Source organism: Alligator sinensis, unplaced genomic scaffold (genome assembly GCF_000455745.1).
Source record: "Alligator sinensis unplaced genomic scaffold, ASM45574v1 scaffold118_1, whole genome shotgun sequence".
NCBI lineage: Eukaryota > Metazoa > Chordata > Crocodylia > Alligatoridae > Alligator > Alligator sinensis.
The window spans coordinates 4234912-4261039 of record NW_005841850.1 but is presented as its reverse complement, the minus strand read 5'-3'; the positions used below and the strand labels follow the sequence as shown (position 1 = coordinate 4261039).

At 37.9% G+C, this 26128-nt stretch overlaps 1 protein-coding gene across 1 annotated transcript in view; it reads right to left on the bottom strand.

Annotated features, from left to right (window-relative positions):
• NLK (nemo like kinase) overlaps window positions 1–26128 on the bottom strand; it is a 113267-nt gene that overhangs the window by 36748 nt on the left and 50391 nt on the right. Inside the window, 2 exon segments of the mRNA XM_006016096.3 lie at window positions 11544–11599; window positions 15740–15869. Coding sequence (XP_006016158.1) covers window positions 11544–11599; window positions 15740–15869 — 186 coding nt within the window.

Sequence of the window (26128 nt, the reverse complement as noted above, 5' to 3'; positions counted from 1 at the left end):
GTAAAGGGGGGGGGGGGGGGGGAAGAAGAGGTGCCAGAACTGCTCCCCTACCCCTGCTGAGTTCACACCCGAGCAGCAGACCTGTGCTGGGAACTCCAAAACTGTCTCTGCTGCTTCTGCTTTAAGAGCCAAAAGCCAGGGCTGGCAGAGCGCACAGTGGTGACAGTGGCGGCAGCAGCTCAGTCGGGGACCATTTAGGAGTTCCCGACATGGGTGCCCAAACTCTCAGACTCATGCACACCTCCCATCTCAGAACCCACATGGTCTTCCCGTCACTCTCCCCAGCAGTCTCAAAACTGAACCCCCTCTCTCAGACCTAGGTGCCTCCCTCCCCTAACCCCGGGTGTCACCTCTGCTTGTTATGCCACTGCCTAAGATTAAATATTTAATTTTGTTATTTTTAAATTTACTCCATAGAACAAATCCCCTACTTTCCATGAGGTTGTATATTTTATTCCTTGATTTCTAGTTCTAGCAATATTCCGTATTAGCACAAGAATTTTATATTATTTTTATCTATATGCGTTGTTTCGGTTTTATTCCTGTGACATGCCCGGCAACATTCTTCTAAGCTTTTAAAATAAAGTAACACAAAATGAAGTTATTGTCAATATGCAACCATGTTCACAAGAATTAAAAGATGTGACAAAATGCATTTTTTGGCAGGCCTAGCAAGAAAACTGACTGGCACCTACGCATAGTTGTAAATGACACATTTTATAAATGGGTAATAGGCCACCTTAACAACTGGCTATGACTTGAGGCATATATCACACAACCAAAATCAATGCTGAGAATCAGGGGTTCAATTCATGCCAACAGCTTTTTGTATACTGCTTCTATGCCTATGGTGATGGGAGTATGCCAGCAACTCCAGCTCAGAGGTGGATTAGTTTTGAAAATCCAAAAATAGCTTCTATATCCGCGTAAGACAAATTGTTAGTGCGGGTGAACCAGGATTAGTGTTCTGCTGGGGGTTGAGACTGTGGAAAGTAGAGCAATGTAACAAAGTCTGCTTTCCAAAGCTGGAAATTTATGCAAAAAACACCTGCAGATCTTGGCAAAGGTACTTCAAAAGCCCTGCCAAGTTTCCCAGTCAATAGCTTTGAAAAGTATGCAAGGCATACAGGTAAATTTAGCAAGGAAGCCCAAGCATCATTTCTCAGAAATCTGCGCTGGAAGGAACTGTTGAGCAAACACAAGAACAAGATATAATTTGCTATCCCTGTAGACATGTTACAACAAGGAAAGAACACAGTAATATTAGGAAAGTATTTTCTGTGCTAGTATGTCTATAAAAATACAGATTGGTACATCTCTCAGACTTTCCCTAATGATGTCTTCATATTTGACTAAGTAAAATGATGCTGTTATAATTACGTAAGAAAACAAATTTCCTAACAGAATTTAAAATGCAAAAACCTCTTTGTTACCCATTTAGTTCATTCTGAATTTCCAACTCATTCTCAACATTTGTAAAAACTTCACAGCTTAGCTAAGAACTTGCAAAACTGCATGTTACTGATCCACACTGGGCACGTCTACATGTGACACTGTCGCTGTAGCAATGCAAAACAGCAACATAGCATCAATGGGCAAAACCCACAATGCCACAGCTATGTCGCCATAGCAATGCACTCCCTCATTACAGCATGCTGCTACGACGATGTAACAGCTAACAAGAACTGTGCGCAGCCAGTATGGTGCAGTATGGGCTGTTACTGCGTCATCATTTAGTACTTCCAAAAGGTACCAAAAGGAAGTACTAAACAATGACACAGTAACAACGACGCCCTATTATTATTACATGACTTCACTTCTGAGTCACATTTTACCTAAAGTACTGTTGGGAAATCTCATTACTCTGTGTGTGCACACACACCCCGTATGTGTGTGTGTATATATATGTGTGCGTGCGTGCATACACACGCATATATACATATATATACACATACACATATACACATACACACACACATATACACATACACACACACACACACACACACACAATAAAATATCAGTACCATGAAATATTAGATTGGAAAAGTATAGCTTCAATTAAAGTACATATGAGGCACAACATCCTTACTGTTTTATATGTTTACTTACTAATTTGCAAGTTTTAATCATTCAAAAATGGTACTCTTAGTCATTAACATAAATTAACAGTTTGAGCATATCTCATGGTTTAAAAACAAAAAAAATCAATATACCTCCACCAAAAAAAACCAAAGTCATCAAAATGATCACCTTAGTAACAAGATGTCTCTCTGGCCAAATCCTGAAACAAAACTACTCTTACTTTTCCCACACCCAACCTTATGACTTAAGTTATTTAAATTCAGATTAAAATAGTAAATACATTAACAGTTATTCATACCTTTAATTATTTCAGGCAAGTCAGAGTGTAAATATTTATTTTTAAACTAGACGTGCTCTATTTCACTATAATTATATTACTGAATTATATCTTAAATGGAAATATAGTTATACTGAAATAGACACTCAGTTCAAAATAAGCATCCACACAGATTTACCATAAAATAATTAAAAAGGAATCTATTACAACTCACACATTTTATCTTTAATTCTGTATAGGCATCCTCTTCAGTTTTCAGAAGGGAGAGACTAACACACACTGAATATTTTAAGTCAAACTTACTACCTGGGCATTTATTCACTCCTACAGAGTGAAGGTTTGAAGCAGGTTCTCTGGTTTTAAATTCACTTCCCAGATGAAGCTGAGAATGATTATCCAAATGCAAAATATTTGCTTGAATTGCCTTAGCCAACACATCTTCCCAGAAAAGCTTCTGTGCTCTGCATCCTACATTTCCTTGGCAAGTGGAATATAGCATGCAGCTAGCAAACACACTACATGGCACCTGCACATTAAACTTCATAGTCAAGAAACCATGTTCATCCACAAGATGTACTGCTACTGCACATAGCAATATTTACCCAATTTGTTCTAAAATCTGCTCCTCCCCCACCTATTTAAAAAAAAAAAAAAATCAATCTCTCTCTCTCTTACTGAGACTAAAACTGAAAAATTGATTAAGTTTTTTTTTCTTTCTTTTTTTAAATGGTGACCTGCAAAGATAATTAACTGAATTATCTTTTAACTGTATAAAAGCAGGCTCAAAGCTGAATGCTGGAAGAATTAGGAGGGTATTTCTATATTTTTCTTTTTTTTTTTTTTTTTAATTTCAGCAATACTTCAGAAAGCCAGGTCTTATCATCCTTGCTTTTGCTAGAGGTCTTTCCTGGGGGAAAAGGGTCGCAACACCCACTGACTAATTGACAATTAAGCAGCTGTCGGTATGAAACACTTCTGTTGTTGGTTCAAATCAGTTTATTAGCAATAACCAAATGGTTACCATCTGAAATGGTGACCCAGGGGAAAGGAGATGTTATTACAAAGTTCCACTGCTTGCTGGTATTTCTGAACTTGTGACAGTTTTATCTTTTCCCCCTATTTCTGTAGAAATGCAGGTCTTTCCTCCCCAGATTTCTACTGCATGAACAACAGCTACTATATCTCTTCATTTACTTAAACAAATTGTTAGAACCGAACAACTTCAGTCAAGTCCAGTTTAGAATGAAAGAAGCAGTAAAAGACAAAAAAAAGAGTCAGCATGGGCTTTAAAAAATTAATACATAAATTCTTTTAAACAATTCACACGCCCTAGGTTTACGATTGTTATAATGATGTGCATCAGGAAATTTATTCCGAGAACAAAGGGGTTAAAAAAAAAAAAAAGAACTTTCTAAGCACCCCATCTCCAAAAAAGTTAATTCGTTAGTCAACTGGATTTTGTTAAAGAACCACCATTCAAAACATCAGTTTGTATGTGTACTAAATCAACTAAAAACTAAAGCCAGAATTATATTTTTAAGAAGAAATATGAACAGTCACATGGAATGTAACGTGTTTTAATTAAGTATGCCACTTACTGCATGTGTAGCACCATCACTTCAGTGGAAAGGAGTGAAAGCATCACAAGACAGGTTTCAGACAAATGATTCAATACAAATTTCAAGAAACTGAAATTAGAGCAGCGCGTGAAACATACTTGTCAAAATGTCCTTAAAATCAATTATATTTAACTATGAAAAATAAATGCCTGTTCTTTTACATATGTAATTTAGTAACATCTATATATAAAATATGCTTATCCAATTTAAACAGCCTTGATAGTATAGTCCCACAGAGAAAGGAATCCTTAACCTAGATCTGATTTATAACTCATATGACTTGTAATAAAATGAGGGCATTTAACTAGTGCAGATAACTGAAATCCAATTTATGAAGCTTATTTGTCTCAGAGGCTGCTGTCCACATGAAAGAAATAGCCAAGCACAATAATGGGAGCACTATCTATTGTTCATATGAAAGAGCCAGCAGTAAGTATATCCTATATTTTCAACCAATAACTTGGCATGACTATCAATCAGAAAAAAAGCTGAATGCACTTTGATCAGAATCGCTGACCTTGAAAAATGTTCATGTTTTTCTGCAGCAATCAATATAGTAAGATACAAAAAAAAGAAATATTCCCAAGTAAAGCAAAGTTCGCTTAAATATATAAGCCTGACAATTTTCAGCTGCTTTAAAAGAAAAAGCCAGCAAAAAACTGCTCAGAAACAGAATAACTGGGGCACATCTACCAGTGAAAGCAGCCTTCCAAAACCCAGCAGAATCACAGAAAACGAGGGTTAGAAGGGACCTTAAGACGTCTTCCAACTTCTCTGCTCAAAGTAGGGCCTGCCCCAACTAGATCATCCCAGCCAAGGCTTTAGTTACCTGGGTCTTAAAAACCTCCAAGGATGGAGATGCCACCACCTCTCTGGGCAGCACGTTCCAGTGCCTGACTATATAAAAACCATGGCTAAGAAGGTTTTTTCTAATATCCAATCTAAACTTCCCCTGCTGGAACTTGAGACCGTTCCTTCTTGTTCTGTCATCTTCCACCACTGAGACCAGTCCAGCTCCATCCTCTTTGCAACCCCCCTGCAGGGAGTTGAAGGCTGCTATTAAATCCCCTCTCAGTCTTCTCTTCTGTAGATTAAATAAGCCCAGATCCCTCAGCCTCTCCTCACAAGTCATACTCCCCAGCCCTCTAACCCTTCTTGTTGCCCTTTGCTAGACTCTCTCCAATTTGTCTACATCCTTTCCACAGTGGGGGGCCCAAAACTGGACACAGTACTCCCGATGTAGCCTCACCAGTGCTGAATAGAGGGGAATAATTACTTGCCTGGATCTGCTGATACACTCCTACTAATGCAGCCCAGGATGCTGCTAGTCTTCTTCACAAATTGGGCACACAAAACAGATATAACTAAACTCCAAACAGCTCAACTGAAGGCTCGTACCTAATACAACAGAGTTCCCGCTGGATAAAAAGAATATGTGATGACCAACGGCAGGATGCTGATTACAGCAGTTTCAGCTTGACCACACCTATGCATGCAGGGTCATATTGCAGAAAGTGATTAGTCTACCTGATTTTAAACACTCAAGAGATTACATGATATTGCAAAGAAACTAAGTTTTGTATAAATATTAGAAACGCAGATCTCCCCAAATACAAGATATATTTGCATCTATACATGACATGCACTTAAACTTCTGGAAGGTGTTGGCAGCAGTATTACGGATGTAAGCTAACTGTAGACATTGCACTATCATGCACTCTCCTAGCTGCCAACAGAATCTGGTTGTGTACTTTGTCTCAGTTCATCTGATAATTTACAACAAAATGATGCAGATAGGACTGGAAATAGAACAAGATTAAAGCTATAAAAAACAAACCAAAAAAACCCCAACCAGCGGCATGATTATCAGACATATGCTTGAACATGCTAAGTTATAGGTGTCTCAATAGATTCTACTTTTGGTTTTATCTTCAAAGTTTGCTTTTTTTCCCAAAAAGATAACAAACAACACAGGAGAGCACAGTCTGAAGATGCCACCCAGGAAGAAAGTGTAGCCTCTGGTCAACTGAGCAGACTCTCAGGCTACTGCTAGGGTCCTGATCGGGCTGTACTCAATGTTACTTCTTTAGAAGGACTCAAGCTACCTTAAAACAGACCTTCATTTGAAATGGAGCAAGAAGCCACCAAAACCTCACTCACAAAATACATTTCAGCCATGCAACACATTAAAACCATTAAGAAGTTATACTATTCATGATTTCTCTATGACAGCTTTGTTAACAATTTGGATGTATTTGGTTCCTCCTTTGATATGAAATTGCCAATTAATTGTAGGTCTAGTTCTAATTTTTATATAAATGTAAAGTACAAGTACAAATAAATTAAATTATTTACACCTCCTATAGAAGGTCTTTTAAAAATAAAGATCTAATGCTTTCAGGCAATACATCCAGCCTTTGAATATGTGCAAGCCAAATATTATATCTCCCAGAATTGGAAAGTCTTTGGAACAAAGATCAAGTGGGGGGGGGGCAGTGTTCAAACTGAAAATAGCTCTGGTAAAATAAACAAGACTGCTATGTAATTTGAGGAATAACTGAATGTCGACTGTGATGTGAATTTATAGCTTGTTCAGTTGGACATTATAACAGCAGGACTGATGGGAAAATACACTTGTTTGGTTGGTGCAGCTAAAGCGCTGTTAGCATTCTGTAGTCTTTTCCAAATATTTAAGATATTAAAAAAAAATAACTGCTGGCACGTCTGCTTTTGATTCTTATATCTCAAATCGTTATACATTAAGTAAATAGGAACACTGTAATTTTATGTCTGCTGATGGTCTATTTATTGCAATCAAATGAGAATTGCTATGATGGCAATTAGGACTCTAAAACACATTATCACAAGCGTCTTGCCCAAGAGTACATTCCAAACTGGTAACAAAGCCAGGAATAGAACCCAAATTCTCTTTATAATGTGTCTTTTGCATCTCATCCACTGACCTTGACATCTCCCAATAAGCATACAGATGTAATTTTAATAAAGTAAATGGACTTTGATTCATACCTAAGCTTAAACTCTCAAATAATTAGAAGTTGTAGTTAGGGTATGAGGAGAGGGAAAAAAAGGAAGGAGAGGCAAATTAAGTCCTTCACAATCACTGTTGAATACTGTGCCACTACTGGTTGACAAATTAGATTCAATGGTGTGAAAACACAAAAGCAAGAAGATGCTATGGTCTCCATGGAATTTGTTATTACTTCCATGCAGCTGACTTTTTCCTCCGCTACAGTGCCCTACAGGCACATACACTGAATACAATACAGAAATCCTCTTTTCTTCATCACCTGCCTTAGGCAGACATTTGTCTAAATATTTCCCTTCCAAAAATATACATAATCTATAAAACCAACATAAAAACAGCATTTTGCAAGAAATGCACTTTCTACTCCTATATTAGGGTCAAATCCAACCCGCTAACAATGCTGCAGCTGGGTTGGGAGCTTCAGTTAATGCCACATGTGGCCCATCTCATGACAGTTTGGCACGAGATTCCTGTTTTGCATGAAAAGCAGACCCTTGCTCCTACCATTTGTTAACTGGGGCTTAAGGAACTGAAGAGGCAGATCTTTGTGGCAGGTCTGTTCCCTGATGTGGGGTCCATCTGTTAGTCCAAGAATAGGTTTAATTTCCCCTTTTCTCCTCACTGCTCTTGGGGATCCAGGAGATGCAACCAGGCTTTCTCCCCTCTTCTCACCTACTGCATTCCTTTGCCACTTGGCTCCCTGCAGCAAAATAATCCTTCTTTACACAATGGGAAAGCTACTGCAACTTCTCAGTGTATCTGAGATTTATAGTAGCGCTGGCTGGAAAAAAAAAAAAAAAAAGGGGGGGGGGGGGGGGGGAGAATCACATGTTTCTGGGAAATCCCACAGCTACCATTTCGGTGGCAATTCCCCATATTCTTCCACTTCCCTGCTCCCAAGAATTTAAAAATGCTCCAACCAGTTCTATCCACAAATAGCAGGGACTGTGTACTGTCATCTCCCTATTCCCCCTCCCATCCCACCACTATTATTTGTCAGGGAAATCAGTCATTCAGGATTTCCACGTGTTAAGCCATAAGGGGAATGAGCAGGGATACTATTATACAGGAAAGTGTTAATGAGTGTCATGAACCAGTTGTTTGATCCAGGGACAACTGCAGAGATGCTGGAAGCTGTGACTGCTGAACAAATGGCAGTGGCTCGATGTGCCTGTCATTTTTCTACCTTTTGGGCTTCCTGATTTTCCCCAAAATGAATTAAAGGTTCTGGCTACTGAAGGCCTGAACGTTCCTTGGAGTTTTGGAATTGATCTGATGTGGCATTCAAAAGTATACTGCATTACTTCCTAGCATTTCTGTGTTTTGTGAATACGGTAAAGCAACGCCAAAGAGATTTCAGAATTCCAGTGCAACACGGGACATTAATTTTTAAGCTTGTACTTAGTTAGAAGGATCTCTTTGCAGCTCTGGAGGGAGACCACCACTGTGGCTTTTCAGCGAATGTCAACAGGTTTGTCTCTGCCTCCAGAAGCAGCTGAAAGACCATGCTTAAGATCTGGGGAACAATGAGAATTTCTGCTGGATTAACACCTGTAAAAATACACAGACACAGAATAAAAAGCAAGCATACATAAAATCTTTTGGGAAATATTTGGGGGGAAAAAAGAGGTTGCCTCTGCTACATCTTTCTGCTGGCAAGGAGGAAACTAAAGACAATACCAAACTCTATTAAAAAAAATTAACATCCCCTTCCATTATGCTTTCAGCAAATGCCGAGGTAAAATAACAACACAATTAGATTTATATTGGATTGTGTACCTTTAAAAGCAAGCAATGGATGAAAATGTTATTATGCCAAGAAGAAAGGGCCAGCTCGGATATAAATTTTCAAGCTTTTGAGGATGCAGAGCAATGGGGAAAACTGCATACAATGGTATATAAAAACCATGGCACACAAAGCTATTTGTAGTTATATTTGTTACCAGAGAATATATAAAGCATACACCTATATATTTAAAAGTCTAAAGATATTCCCCACCAAAACACAATTTAAAATTTTTCATACTAACTTTAAGAACAAAAGTTTAATATGGTCTTCCTATGCTTTGCACATGTTAAGAGAATTTATATAAATTTCCTTGCATTCCTATCACTGAGTTCAAATTTTAAAAGTGTAGCAAGATCAAAAGAACTCGGAGCATACAATTCTGGAGAAATAACCACACAGGAACGTGGTGGTCTTTATACAACTATAACAACTGGAATTTAACAAGATTGTAGCTAAGACTTATTTATCCAAGGATCAATAGAGTCCTTCAGTGAACAGAGGGAATGAAAAGGCAACAAGAATAGGTAGAAAATTTACCAAGTTCTCCTTATACACACAGCTATTAATAAAATCCAGCCGTAGAGCTGTGCTCTGCTTTTTCACTATATGAAAATAAAGATGGTTTCAGTAGGATGTTAAATGGGACCTCCAAGGCAAGTAGAGATTCCTTCAGTGCTCAGAACAGAAAAGCTTTTGATTAAAGACTGTTAATATAGCTTGCACATAAGAATGATTTGTTGCATTAAAGCTCAACAAGTATAATATTTGACTACTGATATATACCCAGTCTCTTAGGTTGCACATAAACATTTAACAAACTGGGATTTATTAAAGAATTTGTTTAACTCAACAAATTCCAGCCTATGCTTTCTTTACTATAAATTCAAATAATAAAACTACTTGTAACAGTACCTATTTGCGGTACACAGAAGGCTGAACTTGGATCCTGATCTGTTAAGAAGAAATTTGTTTCCTCTCTCTCTTTTACACATTTAAATAAAATTACAAAGGCTTTATCCCGATGTCTGTCATGATACTGTTCTTTAAGACATGTTTAAATGAACAATGTTAAGTAAAACTATTTGGATAATCCTAAACTACAAGCACCATGAAAAAAAAAAATGGGAAAAAGACATCCATTCCAGCATGGAAAAATCCCAAATATATATCCTTCTTTAGCTTAGTACCCTTAAGGAACCTCTACTTCATAGCAGATACTGCTTCCTTAATAGGATAGTACATTTATGTTTTATAGTACCTTCACATTATCAAGTGATCATCTTTAAAATACCCCTTTCCTTTAAGTACACCCAAAGAAATTATTTACTCATTTTCTTAAAAAGTCTCAATTTTTTTTGTAGTTTACTTTAGATTCCTTTCTGTGGCTGATGTTTAATGAATAACTTTCCAATACAACATACAGCTGTAACTAAATAACCTCATTTTATGTTTATTTGGTTCATTTATCTACTAAGATATCACTATCCTGAAGATCCAAAAAGATATTTGACACAAACTCATTTTTAGGATGTTTAAAAGGACACTAAAAATAGTAACAGAATAGTGAGATTGGTTTAAGCCGTCTTTATTAGGATCTCCTGATCTACAAGCTAGTAAAGTCTCTGCTAAAAGAAAGAAAACTATTGTTTTAAATCAGTATCTTTGGTTCTGACACTAGAATCAAAACATGCCGATGTACTTTTTGTATTATCAGTGTGAGGACTTAATATTGTGATGACATTACAAAAAGATTTTAGATACAGAGTGCTAAAAAAAATCTGTAGCTATTTCATATAATTCATTTTGCTATTAAAGCAAGTAAGAGCTCAAACCACAGCAAGCATAAAAAGAATGCAAATTCTATGCTGCCAAAGAACAAAATGAAAATAATCATACATAGAAGGAAACGGATACCTTTGTTCATAAATATGTCACTTGACTGAAATGAATCAAAATTATGATAAAAAAAAACAATGATCTGAGAAATAACCTCATATTAGGCTCTCTGTTAAAGCACTCGTTTCTTGTGAATGTTATCCATGAGACACTGCATGCTTCTTTCTATTAAAAAAACTAAGTTCGGGCAGAGGCACATCAAGTGGTTTCAGCCCCTTAAACTGCAGCAACAGTTACCAATCTCACACCTCTTAAAATCAGCACCTGGGGCTCTAGTCATCCACTGCTAGTTTTGCTGTTGAGTTCAGCTGACATCCATTTTCTAGTTGGAGCCAGAGGCAGAATTAGAGATGCCACACCCCATCAATTGTCCACGAGTATCCTGGAATTTCTTGTTTTCTGGTGTATGCCATAATCACAAAACACTGGACAGTAGGCAGTTTAGGAGTGGTTTCAGAGTGATACCTAATTAACGCTGCTCAATACAAAATTCCTGGATATAGTTGTTCAGGGCAATATTTTGGGGGAAAGAAACTGGTGCCTGCTGATGCACAGTACAACAATCTGAACCTACTGGAACTAGTGCATTCAAAGCTCCATATTCAATTCTTAACCTGTACATTTACACAATAACATTAACAAACTTCTCAGACATGAATAACCCCACTAATGTCAAAAGATGTATGTATTCACAAAGAGATATAGTGATTGGTTCGAAGTCTTTTCAGTTCCCCTCAAAGAGGGCAAATATTAAAACCAAATGCTTGTATTTTACAAGCTAAAAAAGGAAGCATACCTCAACTAAGATTGCTTATTTTATGTTTAGGATACATTTCTTCAAAGTAGTCTATGTGCGGAGGCTGGAGTATGTCGAGGGCAGAGAGTACCTAAGAAACAATGGACAAGACAATTTTACTGGATAGCAAAACAAACACAAATTATTATGCAGACAGGTTCAGGTTATAGTTTATCCCTTTCCTTATCATTAATGGTATCTGGTGCCCTTTCAATGGAGGAGTTTACAAAACAGAACAAAGTTTTTAACTGTTGGATTAATTTGCAGTGCCAGAAAACATTCACATAGCCCCCTGTAATTTATATCCACCTTCTATACATAGAAGGCTGCTACCCTGGAATAGAAGTGGATAGACAAAACCCAACCCAGCATTACTTATCTTGGCAGTACTCTTAACCCCAACATTTTCAGAGGTAATTCTCTCCTAGACTGTATGAACTTACCCCAGTTGAGGGGATTGGATTGTCTGTCCACTACATTTTTCTTTTCCTTTTTTTTTTTTTTACACCAATTTAAACATTTAATTTGTCCATAACCTTTATCTTTTGTTGTTTAACTTTGATTGGTCCCATAACATAGTACTGTTTGCATGTGGTGTAGTTGGCTTGTTAACACTTTAAAATACCTCCGTAGAAGACCTCTATCAGCTAATTGTTTAATTGTACATGTAAAATTCATTTAATGGGTACACTTTAGCCTTACTCTGCTTCACAACCCAAGATCAGACTGACTTTTCAATCTGGATAAAATCTCTATAAAAAGAGAAACAAGAACAGCTGGCTTTTAAATGTTAATTAAGTTGACATCACTGCACGTTACATTGCATGGCAATGTGACAAGTGTCAAATGTAACCTGTCGACACACAAAACACTAGACAAAATTTTGCCCTGAATGCTAGGCAACCTCCACTGACTTCAGCAAGGCTGTACAGGGGGTCAGCCAGTGTGGAAGTTGGCTTGCACTGCGTTTCACCCAACAGAAGGGTCTTTTTTCAAATGTTCACTTTTCATCTCCTATCACTCAAAAGGCAAGGCAAAATGACTACAAGGAAAATCACAAAACATCCTCCTTCTATATTTCATAAGGTAGTAAATATTTATAAAACAAGCAACTACAGTCAAGATCAGGGATCAAGAAGTGTATTTGCGTAAAATAAACATTATACACATTGATGTGTACTTTACTCATAAAGAAACAGTTTAGAAGTTAGATGCTAAACAAACTCTCTGCAAGATCCTGCATCTGAACAACATCCTGCCTGCAGTGACAAACACTTCTGGAGCAACAGCATCAAGTATGAAAAAGAACGGTACATCTCAAACCTTCAACAACCACACACAGTCCAAAATAAAAAGAACTTTAAAAGACAGGATAATGTTTCCTACTATATGAGTTCTTCTCCCAGACTGGCATGTGTGTGTTAAAATCTGGTTGTGTAGGTGTTACTTTTTTAAACGTAGCAATTCTGTTCCTAGATTAAAGTCCCTATCTGAATAATCCTCTATTATGAAAGAAGCTTAATTCAGTGGTAGTTGCATGTGTGTTACTAGAGTTAAATGGCAATTAGGCTTCATTTGCTATAACCGGTCACACAAATCATACCCTGAATAAGCATAGCAAAGCCTCAAAATACGAGCAAACAAGAATTTCAGCCAGTCACTTTCCAGGAAACATGTATGCAATTCTTTCAAACAACTAAATCCTTAATAGTAGACTGCAAAGCAAAAGCATACAGACCTGCTTTGCCTCTATGATTCAGGAAGACTGTCAAAAATACTGTTTATTCTGCTTTTCTATGCGAGGTCTTCACTCCCTCTCTTTGCCGCAGAACCTTCTTGGAAAAGCTGAAGTTATGTCACATAAGCTGCAATTTGAATTGTGCCTTTCCTTCCCCATGAGAATAGCCTAAAGGACGTAAGTCCTAGACAGTTTAAAAACAGTATCCAGTCATCCTTTAGGTAGAAATTCATTTCAGATCACCATCACGTGCAGCGTTTTATTGCATCTTTCAAAGTTCAGGTCAAGGTCTTTCAGCAAAGAGAGGAAAGTTAGGGCATGGCATGCAGGGATCAGTATTCTGAAAATGAGTGTCTTCACTCCAGATCCTGAATTTACAATTAGGCACCTGAATAAATAGTTACAAGTTTCAAAAGTATCAAGCACTCAGTTGCTTTCAAAGGTAAACGTGTTATACAGACAAAAATCCAGCCACTTTTCCCAGGTGCCACACTCCTAATATGAAAGCTTAAGATTTAAAAAAAAACAAAAACAAACTTGGGCTGTGTTTCAATTGTAAAATACAATAAGAAAATCTTCTGAAGATGTATTAAGCCTGCTTGATAAATACAGTAATGGGCAAACATAATTTATCTGGTTCTTTCCTGCCAATCATCTTCAACTCCACCCCTAACATTTGACTCCTTTTCCATAAAGGCAATTATAGCTGGTTGTTCACCTTCTGGACCAAGAGTACACTTAAGTGTTGCATGTGCTGCACGAGTTTGAGAAAACAGTAGCAGAGAATACAGTAAAATACATTATCAGGCTCCAGTTCAGATCACTTACAAGAACAGTTTATAATTTCTTCCTCCCTAATAAAAGTTATCCCATAATAAAGTCCTTGCAGAGCACTAGATTAACATATCACCTCAGTGACAATCTTGAATAAAAGGCACACTAAAGGGACTTTTCTCTTGGAATCAAGTTCTACATAGCATTTTTATCACGGGGGGGGGGGAAATTTGCTTCTGTTACCAACTTTATGTGCACAAACAATCTGTGTCCTGTATGAACTTCAGAAAAGCAGGCAAATCACCAGAACTCTCCTATGAATCGGTGTTAAGGCATCAGAAACAGTTTGCAAGTGTTTGCCTGTAAACTGTGCCTATACTACCTTGGAGCACTGTTTTGTAGGAGGGTTCAGTCGTGATTTGCGGGTCACTTCTGGAAAGTTGCAGCTGCTGAAGTACTTTAATAAGCTGCTGTCTGGCTTATTTCCTAAGATCTGTTTGCTTTTTCTCTCCCCCCCCCCCCCGGTTTTTACTTTCCTTTTTTCTCTGATTAAGGCCTATAAAACTTGTTTGTGTTTCTCCCCCCCCCCCCCCCCGGTTTTAGATTGCCTTTTTGCTCTGATTAAGGCCTGAACAAAGCAAAGAAACACAACACAAAACAGGCATCTCTGGCAGAACAGAAACCATGAATACAACCTGGACTGCTCCCACTTGTATACAGAGTGCTCAACTTGAATTCAGAGAGCCTCTTCACCCACTCCAGTCATGTTCCTACTGCATGAACCAAGAAACTAACTACTCATTCTCATACAAACAGCTTTTAAGACATTTTCCCCAACTGATTCCTCCGTTTATGCTTCTACATAATTCATAGACATACTTCAATAGAATCTATAAGTATGTCACAGAAAGACTGTATAGAGATAGATTTTGTTTTGTTTTGGTTTTTTTTTTAATTTCACCAGATTACTGCAACTGTTACTGAGCTTTACGTTAATGCTATCCTTTACCATGCTGGATTGGAAGAGGACTGGACAAATCAAATTAATTGGAATGAAATAAACTAAGAGAAGAGACATTGCTTGCCAAACAAATCCATGGATTCCCTAAAACTCATCTTGCATCTACGAAAAAAAAAAGATTTAAGGCTTCCTTGGATCTGCATGACTTTTCCTCCATATTCACAAAGGAAGATGCTTTAAATTTTTTTAAACAATTGAATATTGTTCTCAGAAATGAAAACATGCAGAGATAGTAGAATCAGAACCAGACAGCACTCAAAACATAACTCCAATGTTGCATCACCACATATTAGAAACAAGACCCTTAATTTCATAAAATCTGTGTAAATAACTGTAAGTACAATATTCACTTAAGACAGAAAAGCAAAAAAAATGTCAGCAAATCAGTACTACAACCACTGATCTGAATTCGGCATTTGACCACAAACAATAAAATAATGTTTAGAACCTGAAGCCTTCAGATGAAGACATGGAAATAAAAGAATAGGGAGCAGAGGGACAGGACAGATGACAACGAAATAAAGGAAATTTAGGCTGAAATTTCACCACATTTCTCAGTTCAGATCACAAGGGGAGACTGGGTGCAAGTTATCAATAGATTCCAAAGCCAAGCATTTAAGCTGATGGGCTCAGTCTTCAAAATCTTGTCATCACCAACACTAGCATACAGGCATTTCACTAATTTAAGCTTTACTTACATTGTCATGCTTAAAAAAACACAACATCTTCAATTCCCGGAAGACCCTTTTGCAAGAGACCAGATTTTGGAAGACGTTGGGCATCTTTTTGAGTGCAACTCTCTTTCCATCTCGCGGATCTGTTACTGACCTAGAGAATAATAATAATAAATATATATATATATATAGCTCGCTCGCTCTCTCAAGTAATATTTTAGTCAACTTTTCTAAAAATGAAAAAATATTTAAAGGTTTTACTGCTTTTCAACTTGGAAGGTAAATCAAGGCATTTATAGAAAGAATAATGTAAGCAAGGTTATATACTTAAATAGTACAATTTAAGGTTATGGTACTATATTCTCTATATTAATAAATTCCAATAACTCTTGGTCAGAAAATATACATCTATACAAATTCAACTATTCTTGGCTTCTAGGTGGTTGCACACATTTCATGCATTTTACATATACCATGGTTCAAAGATCAATAACTGGAATTGTAACTTGCATCTCACCACAAACATTTCCTTCCGTCTCCAATAAAATATTAATGTTAGGATGTTTTTCAGTTATGCAAATCTTCAGTGTCAAAACAATTATGCTTTTTTCAGTTTTTCACTCTAAAAAAAATCATATATTTTAACTATTGTGTATTATGGAAGACAGGTGAGCAAAGATGAGATTCTGAATCTGCCAGTGAAATCACCAAGCACCTCTGAAGAAGCAACGCCATATGGTGTCTACATTTCTCCATCTGGAAAGGGGGCAGGATATTTACCTTCCCCATACAGATTTTATGAGGATGTCAGCGAAGCAATTTAAACAGCAAGTAGTACCTATTTTACTCTAAACTAAATATATTCTGAAAATTGAGCTATATATTGAGACTCTTAAAACCAGAGCAATGAGATTTGGACTGAGATACCACAATTTCACAGATTTTAAACCCCAAATGTGGGTGGCCCCTAAAGTTTTAGTTTAAAGCAAGTTTTTCAGATCTCAAACCAATTTTTTTTTTTTTTTACCACAAGTCTGAACGGTTTCCAATTTTTCCACCTCATTTTTGGAAGGTTGACACCAAAACTGAATATAGTACTGGTCACAGCACTGCCCTGGAAATTTATGTTCAGCTCTCTACTCTGACCCGATTTCGTCTCCAGGACACACTATCCCATCCTGTAAATGTGACCTACATTTCTTTGTTCCTAGCTGCAAGACTTTGCAATTGGCTACATTAAAAGCACATTCTTTCAATTAATCAAGCAATCAAGATCATTTTGCATTACTGACCTGCCATCATTTAACATTCCACCAAGACACACTGCCTGCAATTTTTACCAGAAATATTTACTTGCAGATGATTGATAAAAGATATTGAATTGCATGAAACCAAAAAATGGATCTTTGTAGGACCCCACTGTAAATGCATCTACAGTACCTTGATTTTCTATCATGCTATATTGGAGTATTGTGTGGCATTAAAGCTAAATGATTTTAAAAGTTGAACTATGTTATTCTATTGCTAAACATAAGCTATGTATTAAAAAAACAAACTTGTAATCTCTTGAAAAACTGTATCAACTAAATTAGACTGAACCTATTTTTCATAAAGCCGCTTTACCTTGCATTAATGATGCTACAATCCTTTTATTCTTCACTGACTAAATTAAGTGATTCTCTGCACCGCAAGCACAGTATAGACCCACAAGTTACACAATGATGTGTGACAGATAGATAACTCATGGAGAAAATTAACACTATGCCATTAAGAACTGCTGCCTTATGAATTGTTTTGATCAAGAAAAACATAATATGTAGTTAAGAATTTTACTGTCTGGTTTAAAGTTTCTACCATCAAGATAAATTAGACAGGAAGTGAAGATGTGCAACAAGTGAGACTACAATGTCAAAAAGGAAGCTGAGGACAGAGTAGCGAAAGGGAAAAAATTGGAGCAACCAAACCCAAAGAGACTGACTAATGCCTGAGAAAGTCACTGAGTTACTTTGTTGATCAAGGAACAGCTGCCTAGAAAACTTTGAAGGCTTCTTTCCTGTGCCTCAGAGGAAATCCATATTGTTTTACACACCTATGTGAAAAACTTAAATGCACATGGGAGGCACTTGCTTGTCATCTCCTGCACTAGGCCTGATAGAAACGTAAATCTTAAGACCAACGGCTAGAGAGTGGAAAGTGCACAAGCAGTCCATGCATCAGTTGCTACTGATACTTCAACTCCCAATTCACAAGTAAATATCCAAACTTCACTTAAGTAGAAAACAAACCTCCATGAAATGGCCCAAGACCCATTACACTGGACAGATTTTACTGGAGAAGGATTTCAACCCAATGCCTATAACTAAAATAGGAATCCAATCTTCCAGTGAGAAAGTGGAGGGAGGACCCCCCCCCCCCCCCCAAAAAAAACCCCAACCCCACAATAACAACAAACAAAACCCTGACCCTAGAGCATCCATGCACTGCTCCTGTGTAATAAGTCTGCTCAAGAGGCTTTATGGGTGGAAGCTCAAAACAGATATGGTAGTCTGCCTTTTCTGTCCTTTTTTTCCATCCAGTTAACACATACCTACAAATCAGAATGGAGAGGTCAAAAGAATCAGGCACAACAAAAGCATATTTCTTAGTGAATAACAGTTTACTTACAAAAGGATAATCTGCCCATCTCAGTACTGGGGAAAAAGTTAAATTGGGATGGTGACAGAAAATGCACTGTTTCCATAAATCAGTCTGCTACTGGCCAGTTAAGATGCTTCTGTTCACACTGTGGTACCTTATTCCACTTCTGCTCCCACTGACATCACTGGGACTATTTACAAATTGATTTGTAAATCAGGTTAATAAATTTAGCCACATTGGGCACCCATACACAACCAGCGAGACTGCTCCAACACACTGTAATTACAGTGCATCGGAGCAGACTTGATAAATCAAGATTGTTGGAGAGTGGTAATTACCACACTCCAGCATCTTGTGTATCAGTGTCCCCCTGCTGAAAAATAGCAGCAGGGGCATTTTAGCTAAAGCTCATTCAACGAGCTTTGGTTAAAGTGCCCCCACCACCATTTTTTAGCGCAGGGATGCTAATACACGAGATGCTCCAGGTGCTTTAACTAGAGTGGATCTTGGAGCCACTCTAAGTAAAGCCCTGCCCCCATCCCCATCACTCCCGGAGCACGTATATAAACAACCACAGTATTAAGCTTGTGAATACAAGGATGTCAATGCCCTCCTTATAGTTAATCTACAATAAATTTATAGAAATTACAGCAACAAAACATTCAGAGGACACGAGCTTCTTCTCGACTTAAAAGATGTTTCCATGGAAGATCAATACATTGCAACAATATTCCATTTTATTTTACAGTCTCCAATAAATTTTGCTCTAAAGATTGTATGTACTAAATATCATAAAAGTACACTATTTCAAGATGTAAAGATATAGATAGAATTAAAAACCCGCTGGTTATATTACATGCAAGTTAACTGCCAAGATTTATTTTCTTTAGAGTCCTGATCCTTGTGTCCACTCTGCACAACCCCACTGACACCGACAGGGCTTCACAGAGGTGTTAAGAGTCTGCGCTAGTGGAGACTGATGCAGAAGTAAAGGCTAGACTCAGTTAAAGATGTATACACCTACAAATGAGGCACTGCAATACTAACTTTAGCCATCTACCTGACCTTCAAAATGAAATCGAAAAATCCGGTTAGGCATTTAAACTCCCTATGACAAATGGGGGAATTAAGTCAACATCTACAACTGCCCTTTCAAAGGACAAAGCAAGCTCTCTGTTCTTTTAAAAGTGTGGCTATTGTAGGACAAGGCAGTGTCTAGCTTTCACAACTGCCTGCTGCAGTGGCTCTCAAATTTTTTGGATTCAAGGCATCCCTCCACAACTTTTGAAATTGGGTGCCCCTCAGTACACAAAGTTAATGGATATATTAGTGTTCACTTCCTTACAGAGTGGCTGGGTAGTGGGGACACACTGTGGGCAACCTGTGCTCCAGCCAGCTGGGAAGCAGCATGTGGAGATGGGGGAGCAAGCAGCCCACAGCTACCTGGTCTCCCATCTCTGCATGCTGCAGAGCCCCCACACTGAGCTACCCCACGTCCCAGCCAGCCACTCGCCAGCTGGCTAGGGTGCAGCGTGCCTTGCGACGGTGGAGCAGGCAGCCCGGGGCTGGGGAGCCTTGAGCTCCGCAGCTGGCTGGGGTGCAGTGTGCAAGTCATGGTAAGCCACTACACTGAATACGTTTAGACTTCCTCTTCACTCCCACAGCTGAGCTGCACCTTTCTTTCCTATTTCCAATTAATCGTGTTTCTTCACCAGTCTGGCAAACATCACCAAATGGGGCTCCAAGCAGTTCACTCAGAATCCCTCTGTCGCCCCCCTTCTCAGCCTGCCGCATGAATGTGGTCTTGCCTTCCATGAGGTGCAGCCAGATAAGGTTGCCCTGCACCCCATCTTTATATACATTTTGAAGCATTCCAGGACTTGTGACGAACTCCTGGTTCTAGTCATGAGTGGGGGGCTAATTAGCATATGTCTCCTTTGTGGGAGGTGTCTAGAGTACACACACACATACTGAAGTGCTAAGCTGGGGTCACCATGACTCGAAATGCTGTCTGCTGGGGCCCAGCCCAATGAACTATATAGTAAATCATGAGTCTTTTGGCTTTGGACTAATGCAGGGGTTTTCAACCAGGGGTATGTGTATCCCTGGGAGTACTTGGGATGACCTCAGGCAGTACTCTGCAGCGAGCGCCACCGCACTGCCGGCATTTCTGCAGCCATGCCCCACAGTGGCTGATCAGCTGCTGGGTGACAACCCCCACTCATCTGGCCGCCGGGGGACTCCTGGCTGCTGGGGGTACACCGACTCAATAAGGCTGAAAACCCCTGGACTAATACATAATTTGTACTATATATAAGTAGATATAAAAATGCTGCTTAGCAGTGTGGTTATGGAGTACCTGTGCTAAAACTTGCAGCAGTTTAAAAAAAAAAAAAAAAAAAAAAGGTAAAATGCATCAACTCTGGAGGAACCAAGTCTATGGGTACTTGTACTAATTTGCCTGAATATGAATTACTACAGGTATATTTATTTCAAGTTCAGTGTTTTCAAATTTGCCCCCAACTTCCATGTGCTCAAAAAGAACAGGGCCCGACTGTAAGGAAAGAGGCAGTGGGGAAGAGGGCAAGAGGATACCTGATTCCCCAGATTTATTTTCCCTACTGTAGCAGTGGGAAGGGGAAAAATTCAAGGCAAACCTCCAGTAATCAGATTCTATACCTGGAAAATTATAAGTATATATGGTACTTGAAGGTAACGTTTCTCTTCCCCTCACCCTCAACAGCAAAAGACCCTATCATCCAAGATTCTTCAGTCTTGCTTTTAGGATAAAAATGCTAACAAAACATTACAGATAATAAGTGTTCAGAAGCCGTATGTATTAACTTAGTATATACATAGGTTTTAGCAACTCTAGAGGCTGCATCATTGTCTATTAAAAAAGGAAAGGGGTGAAGAGAAATGTTACACCAGGATTAGCATCCAAATCCAGTTTTTTGTTCTTTGCTTATAGTCATTAAACCAATTACATTAAATGCATGCATGCTATTGGTTTAAATCCCCACCTTCATCCAAATGTCACCTACATTTCTAAAATGAGCTTTCAATTAAAAATAATTCCACAAGGGAAAGTGGACCTCTGCTTCTACTGAGGAGAACAGGCTACTAATTTGCTTTGCACATGTTCAGCAACCCCACAAAAGACACTCTTCATGCAAAATTCACAACAGCTGAATATTCAACCAAAAGAAAAAAAACGTTGTTTCTAACAAATCCAAATAGCCTATTTAAACAGTAAATATTTCTACCATCACTATACTGTTACTCTGTGGAAGTCAATGTAAAAACTACATTCCAACATACTGTCTTTTCCTGAAATAAAATATTGATAGCCACTGCCAGGAAGAGCAAAAGAAATGAAAACCTTTATAGCATGATTCAATTAAAGTCCCAAAACGCTGACATATCTTCCAAGCTTCTCTGAATGCTAACCATGTCTTACTTGGATATTGTACACTCCCTTCCCCAAAAATTAAGTTATATGCAATGATCTGTTATAACTAAATACAAAGTCAAAATTCAACTTAACTTGCTGGAAAATAATGCTTTCCTAACAAAGGAGGTAAAATAATAGATTTCCCTGAAGTTTTTTCAGTGCAACCGTCATAGGTACTTTATATCCAAACAGCTTGTACATTTTCTCAGGCATTTGTTTCTGCGGAACACCCAGTTACATGATCTGCACTGAATTAGTGATACAACCTGTAAACACTGATTAGTGATTAACCTGTAAACAGACTATAGAGAAATCACCACGGGTCTACCTTTTTTTCTGGTGGTGGTGAAGGATGTCAAAAGAAGCATGATACAAGGGCAACTTTTTTCTTCTGTGAAAGACGACTACAGATGACTGCAGGGTCACAGTTTCAGTAGGGTTCCTTTTACCTCTACACTTACAGAAGCTCCTTACTGCTATCCATTTCTGTATCCTTCACGAATAACCTCAACATAGGAATTGCATGCGCACATCCATTTCTATTTCTTCTTCTTCATTTGTATTTCCAATGTGAACAGCATACGATCCAATGAATGACTCTGTCAAAAATTCTCTACCTATTATTCTTATAAATCATATGGAGCAGTAAAATGATACTGAGCAGTATTTTTAGAAAGTACATTTCTACTCGACTTGTACCCAGGAAAGCCCTCTGTCACAATGAGTTTCACATAGTCCCTTAACAAAAGTTTCCCCACACTTCCTGTGCCTCAGAAACCAAAAGAAACAAACAAAAAAACCCCCAAACCAACAGATTCAGAAAAACGTACTGTAAGCTGATAGGACGACCAAGACAGTTTTTATACTACCTGAAGATATTTGTAGCAAAACTGGCCAGACTTTCAAGTTTACCGTGACCCCTGAAGGGAAGGTCCTATAATTATACCTTCAATCTCTGAATTTTCAAACCTTGCTACATTATCGCCCTCTTAAAAACAGTTTCTTTATAAAAAAAACAAGTATTCCCAACAAGAAAAAACCCCTAATTGACAAAATTACTATCATTCTTTGACAATGTTATTTCCCATAGAGAAAGTGCTTACTCAGACGCACACAAAATTGCCATGTTTGTTTCTTCCAAGAATACAAGAAAGAGATGTATGATGCAATCTACTTGCAAAGGAGCTACTTAAAAGTAAAATTCAACATTTTCATAAGTAAACCAAGCACACAAGGTCTAAATGAAAGTACTAAAAAGGTAGCTACATAACTCGTTTAATAGTTAAGCTCAAAAAGGTGTCATCAACAGCTCAATGTCAAACTGGAAGAAAGTAATAAAGTGGTGTTTCCCAGGTCTGGTATTGTTCAAAATCAACATAAAAGACTTTCAAGGGTGGACTTGAATGTACACTTACTAAATTTACACAGGACACCCAGATGGGTGGGACTGCAAGCACTGCAGAGGACAATATTAGGATTCCAAATTATATTGATATACTGGAAAAGGTGTTCTGAAATAAATAGGATGAAATTCAATACGGAAAAGTGCAAAGCACTGTAACTTAGGAAGGAATAATCTCTGCATAAAATACAAAATGGGAAATGACTGGCTCTCTTGCAAGTACAGCAGAAAATGTTCTGGAGTCACAGTAGATCATAAGCTGAATGAGTCAACAATACAATACTTGGAAATACGAACACGAATATCACATGCAAATAATAAAGAGATTCGTCCACTTTATTCAGCAAAAGTGAGGCCACATCCTGAGTACTGTTTCAAGTTCTAGGCGCTGCACATCAAGAAAAGGCATAACAAATTGGAGAGTGTCCAGAGTAGATGAACAAGAAATGATCGGAAGTTTCAAAAACTTGATACATGAGGCAGTCTTGGAAGAACTGGGATTTAGCCTACAGAAAGGTGAGGGGGTATTTGATAAGCAGTTTGAATACCAAAAAGTCATAAATAAAGAAGACAACAATCAGTTATTCCCCAGGTCCTCTGGGGACAGGCCAGGTAGTAAATGGGCTTAAATTACTGCATGAGACATTTGTGTTAGATATTAAGAAGACTGTTCATTGGTTTAAGAACAAAAAATATACTTAGCTATGAATATGTTATAAATATCCATATATCTTTCAAGCTACTTTGTGTCCTTTTATATACATGCTGTTCCAACTTGCAAAAAAGAGACTCTTTAGACACAAATATTCAATTTAAAGGTTCTGAGATACAGCCCTAGTTGAAGAACTTAGAAATAAGATAAAATCTGTTCAGCAATTTTTCTCCTTAGTTACTACAGCTAATGATAGCAAAAATATTTTTGATGAAATGGATTTCAGGGATCTCTCCCAACACACACATAGGCCCCCCAAAAGAAGGAAAAGCATGCATGAAGCATGGTTGATCAAAACTGAAATTTCAAGAGGGGAAATCACTGAAAAGTCTGAATTGGGAAAGCTTTAGCCAGTCTAGTGAAGTTTTCACCTTCTTTAACAGGAGTTTCATTGTGTTTGCACATGTCAAACAAAGCTCATACCAAAACATTTTGTACAGCATCTAGCACAATCAGCTTCTAAACTGGAAGGGGACTTTTGGGTATTACCACAATATTAAAGAAAAAAAAGCCACAGTCAAAGCATTCATAGATAAATGGCCCTCTCCCTTTTATTAAACAGTTTATAATTTGTGAACCATACCAAAAAAAAAAAAAAAAGAAAAATCAACCTAGAAATGTTTTATCTTTCGGAAATTGTAAAATATCATGAGATGGACAAACATATGATCTAATCCAGCCTGTTTTAAGTGACACAGTACCCTAAAACTCGGAGGAAATTTTTTGAAAAAGGGTAAGCAAAACAAAATACCAAAAGATGGGTCATCTTTCTGGAGACAAATATCATCTGGCTTATCAGTTGTTGAAAACAGAAGCAAAGACATGAAGGACCTTATTCACAAGCAGAATGCAGCTTATTGATTGACATAACATATGCTGGAGTCTTGTCCATTCTTCAGGTGCTTTTATGCATGTATGTTTGTTTGGTTTTTCTGAATTTACCTCCTTGGAATAAAGTTTCGAAGTTCTTTGAGGCTTTTAGCTCTGGATGTGTCAGTGCACCAAGATGAGAGCATGCCAGCAAAAATACATGCATGAGAATTTGCAGCCAGAGTCTTCTGCAAGCTCATAACTACAGTGCTGGCAAAAATCTCACAAACTGGAGGCAGGCTGAAAGGCTGCATCTGAAATTAAACCTCTGAGTAGGCAGAAAAAACCTAAGTTTTACTGCTGGCAGAGGAATAAGTGAGAGTGAATCTCTAATTGCTTATTGGTTCATTTTTATTTGAACAAGGGGAATTTTTAATTTTTTTTTTTTTTAATCTATGGATTTGAGGACCCTCCTCCCCTTTTAGGCAACATATGTTGATGTGTTCCCAGACATTTTGTCCACTATACCAAGGAAGTTTTCTTTTTCTTGCTTGCATATATAATTGCATTTCCTTCTCACTACCTCCTACCTGTCCTTTTTGAATTCTCATAGGTACAAACTTGCAGTGTCTGACAGGATAAATGCTATAAAATGTACCCAGATATGGTAATACTACATATGATGTCAAGGCTAGTGTTTTGGCTCGTCGATGTTTTAAGGTAAGACTCAGAGTGGTATTTCTTTTTATTATTCATGCAAAGACCAGTCATGCTTGTAGCTGGTAACAATATAACTCTAATGAATGTGAATGGTAGTGCAGTAATTTCACGCCATGTTGAGTTTGTTCTCTCTTAACTCGGGGTAGCAGCTGCTTTGGTTCAGCACAAACAGTACCAGAGAACAGAGATAAGTGCTGAAGCCTGTAACACAGGAATGCTTTTATTTTCTTTGTCGCTGAAAGGCTTGCTGTGCTGAGCTCTTCTGGTGCTGCAACACTCTGGTTATCCCATCTGTATTAGCTAATGAATCTCAGGATGCAAAGATAATGAACAGCTCTGAAGGCAGCTTCCGTTACCACTGGTGAAAATGACCCCCTTCACGATGAAGCTTTTGTCTTAGAGACCAGTCCTTTTCTATATTAAAAGTTTACAAAAGTACTTTGAGCATAATAACTTTGCTACAACTATGTTATTAGATGGTGCCCTTCAAAACACGCACTGTATAACTTGCATTGGATTTTTACAGTATCATAAATTTAAATAATTTTACTAGAAATGATTCTTTTAGGACTTAGTCAAAATTATTAAACAGGAGTTTTTAAATATCTAAGATCACTAAATCTGATGTACAACTTTGCAACTACAGACCTCAACGGTCTTTACTAAAATTTGTATATG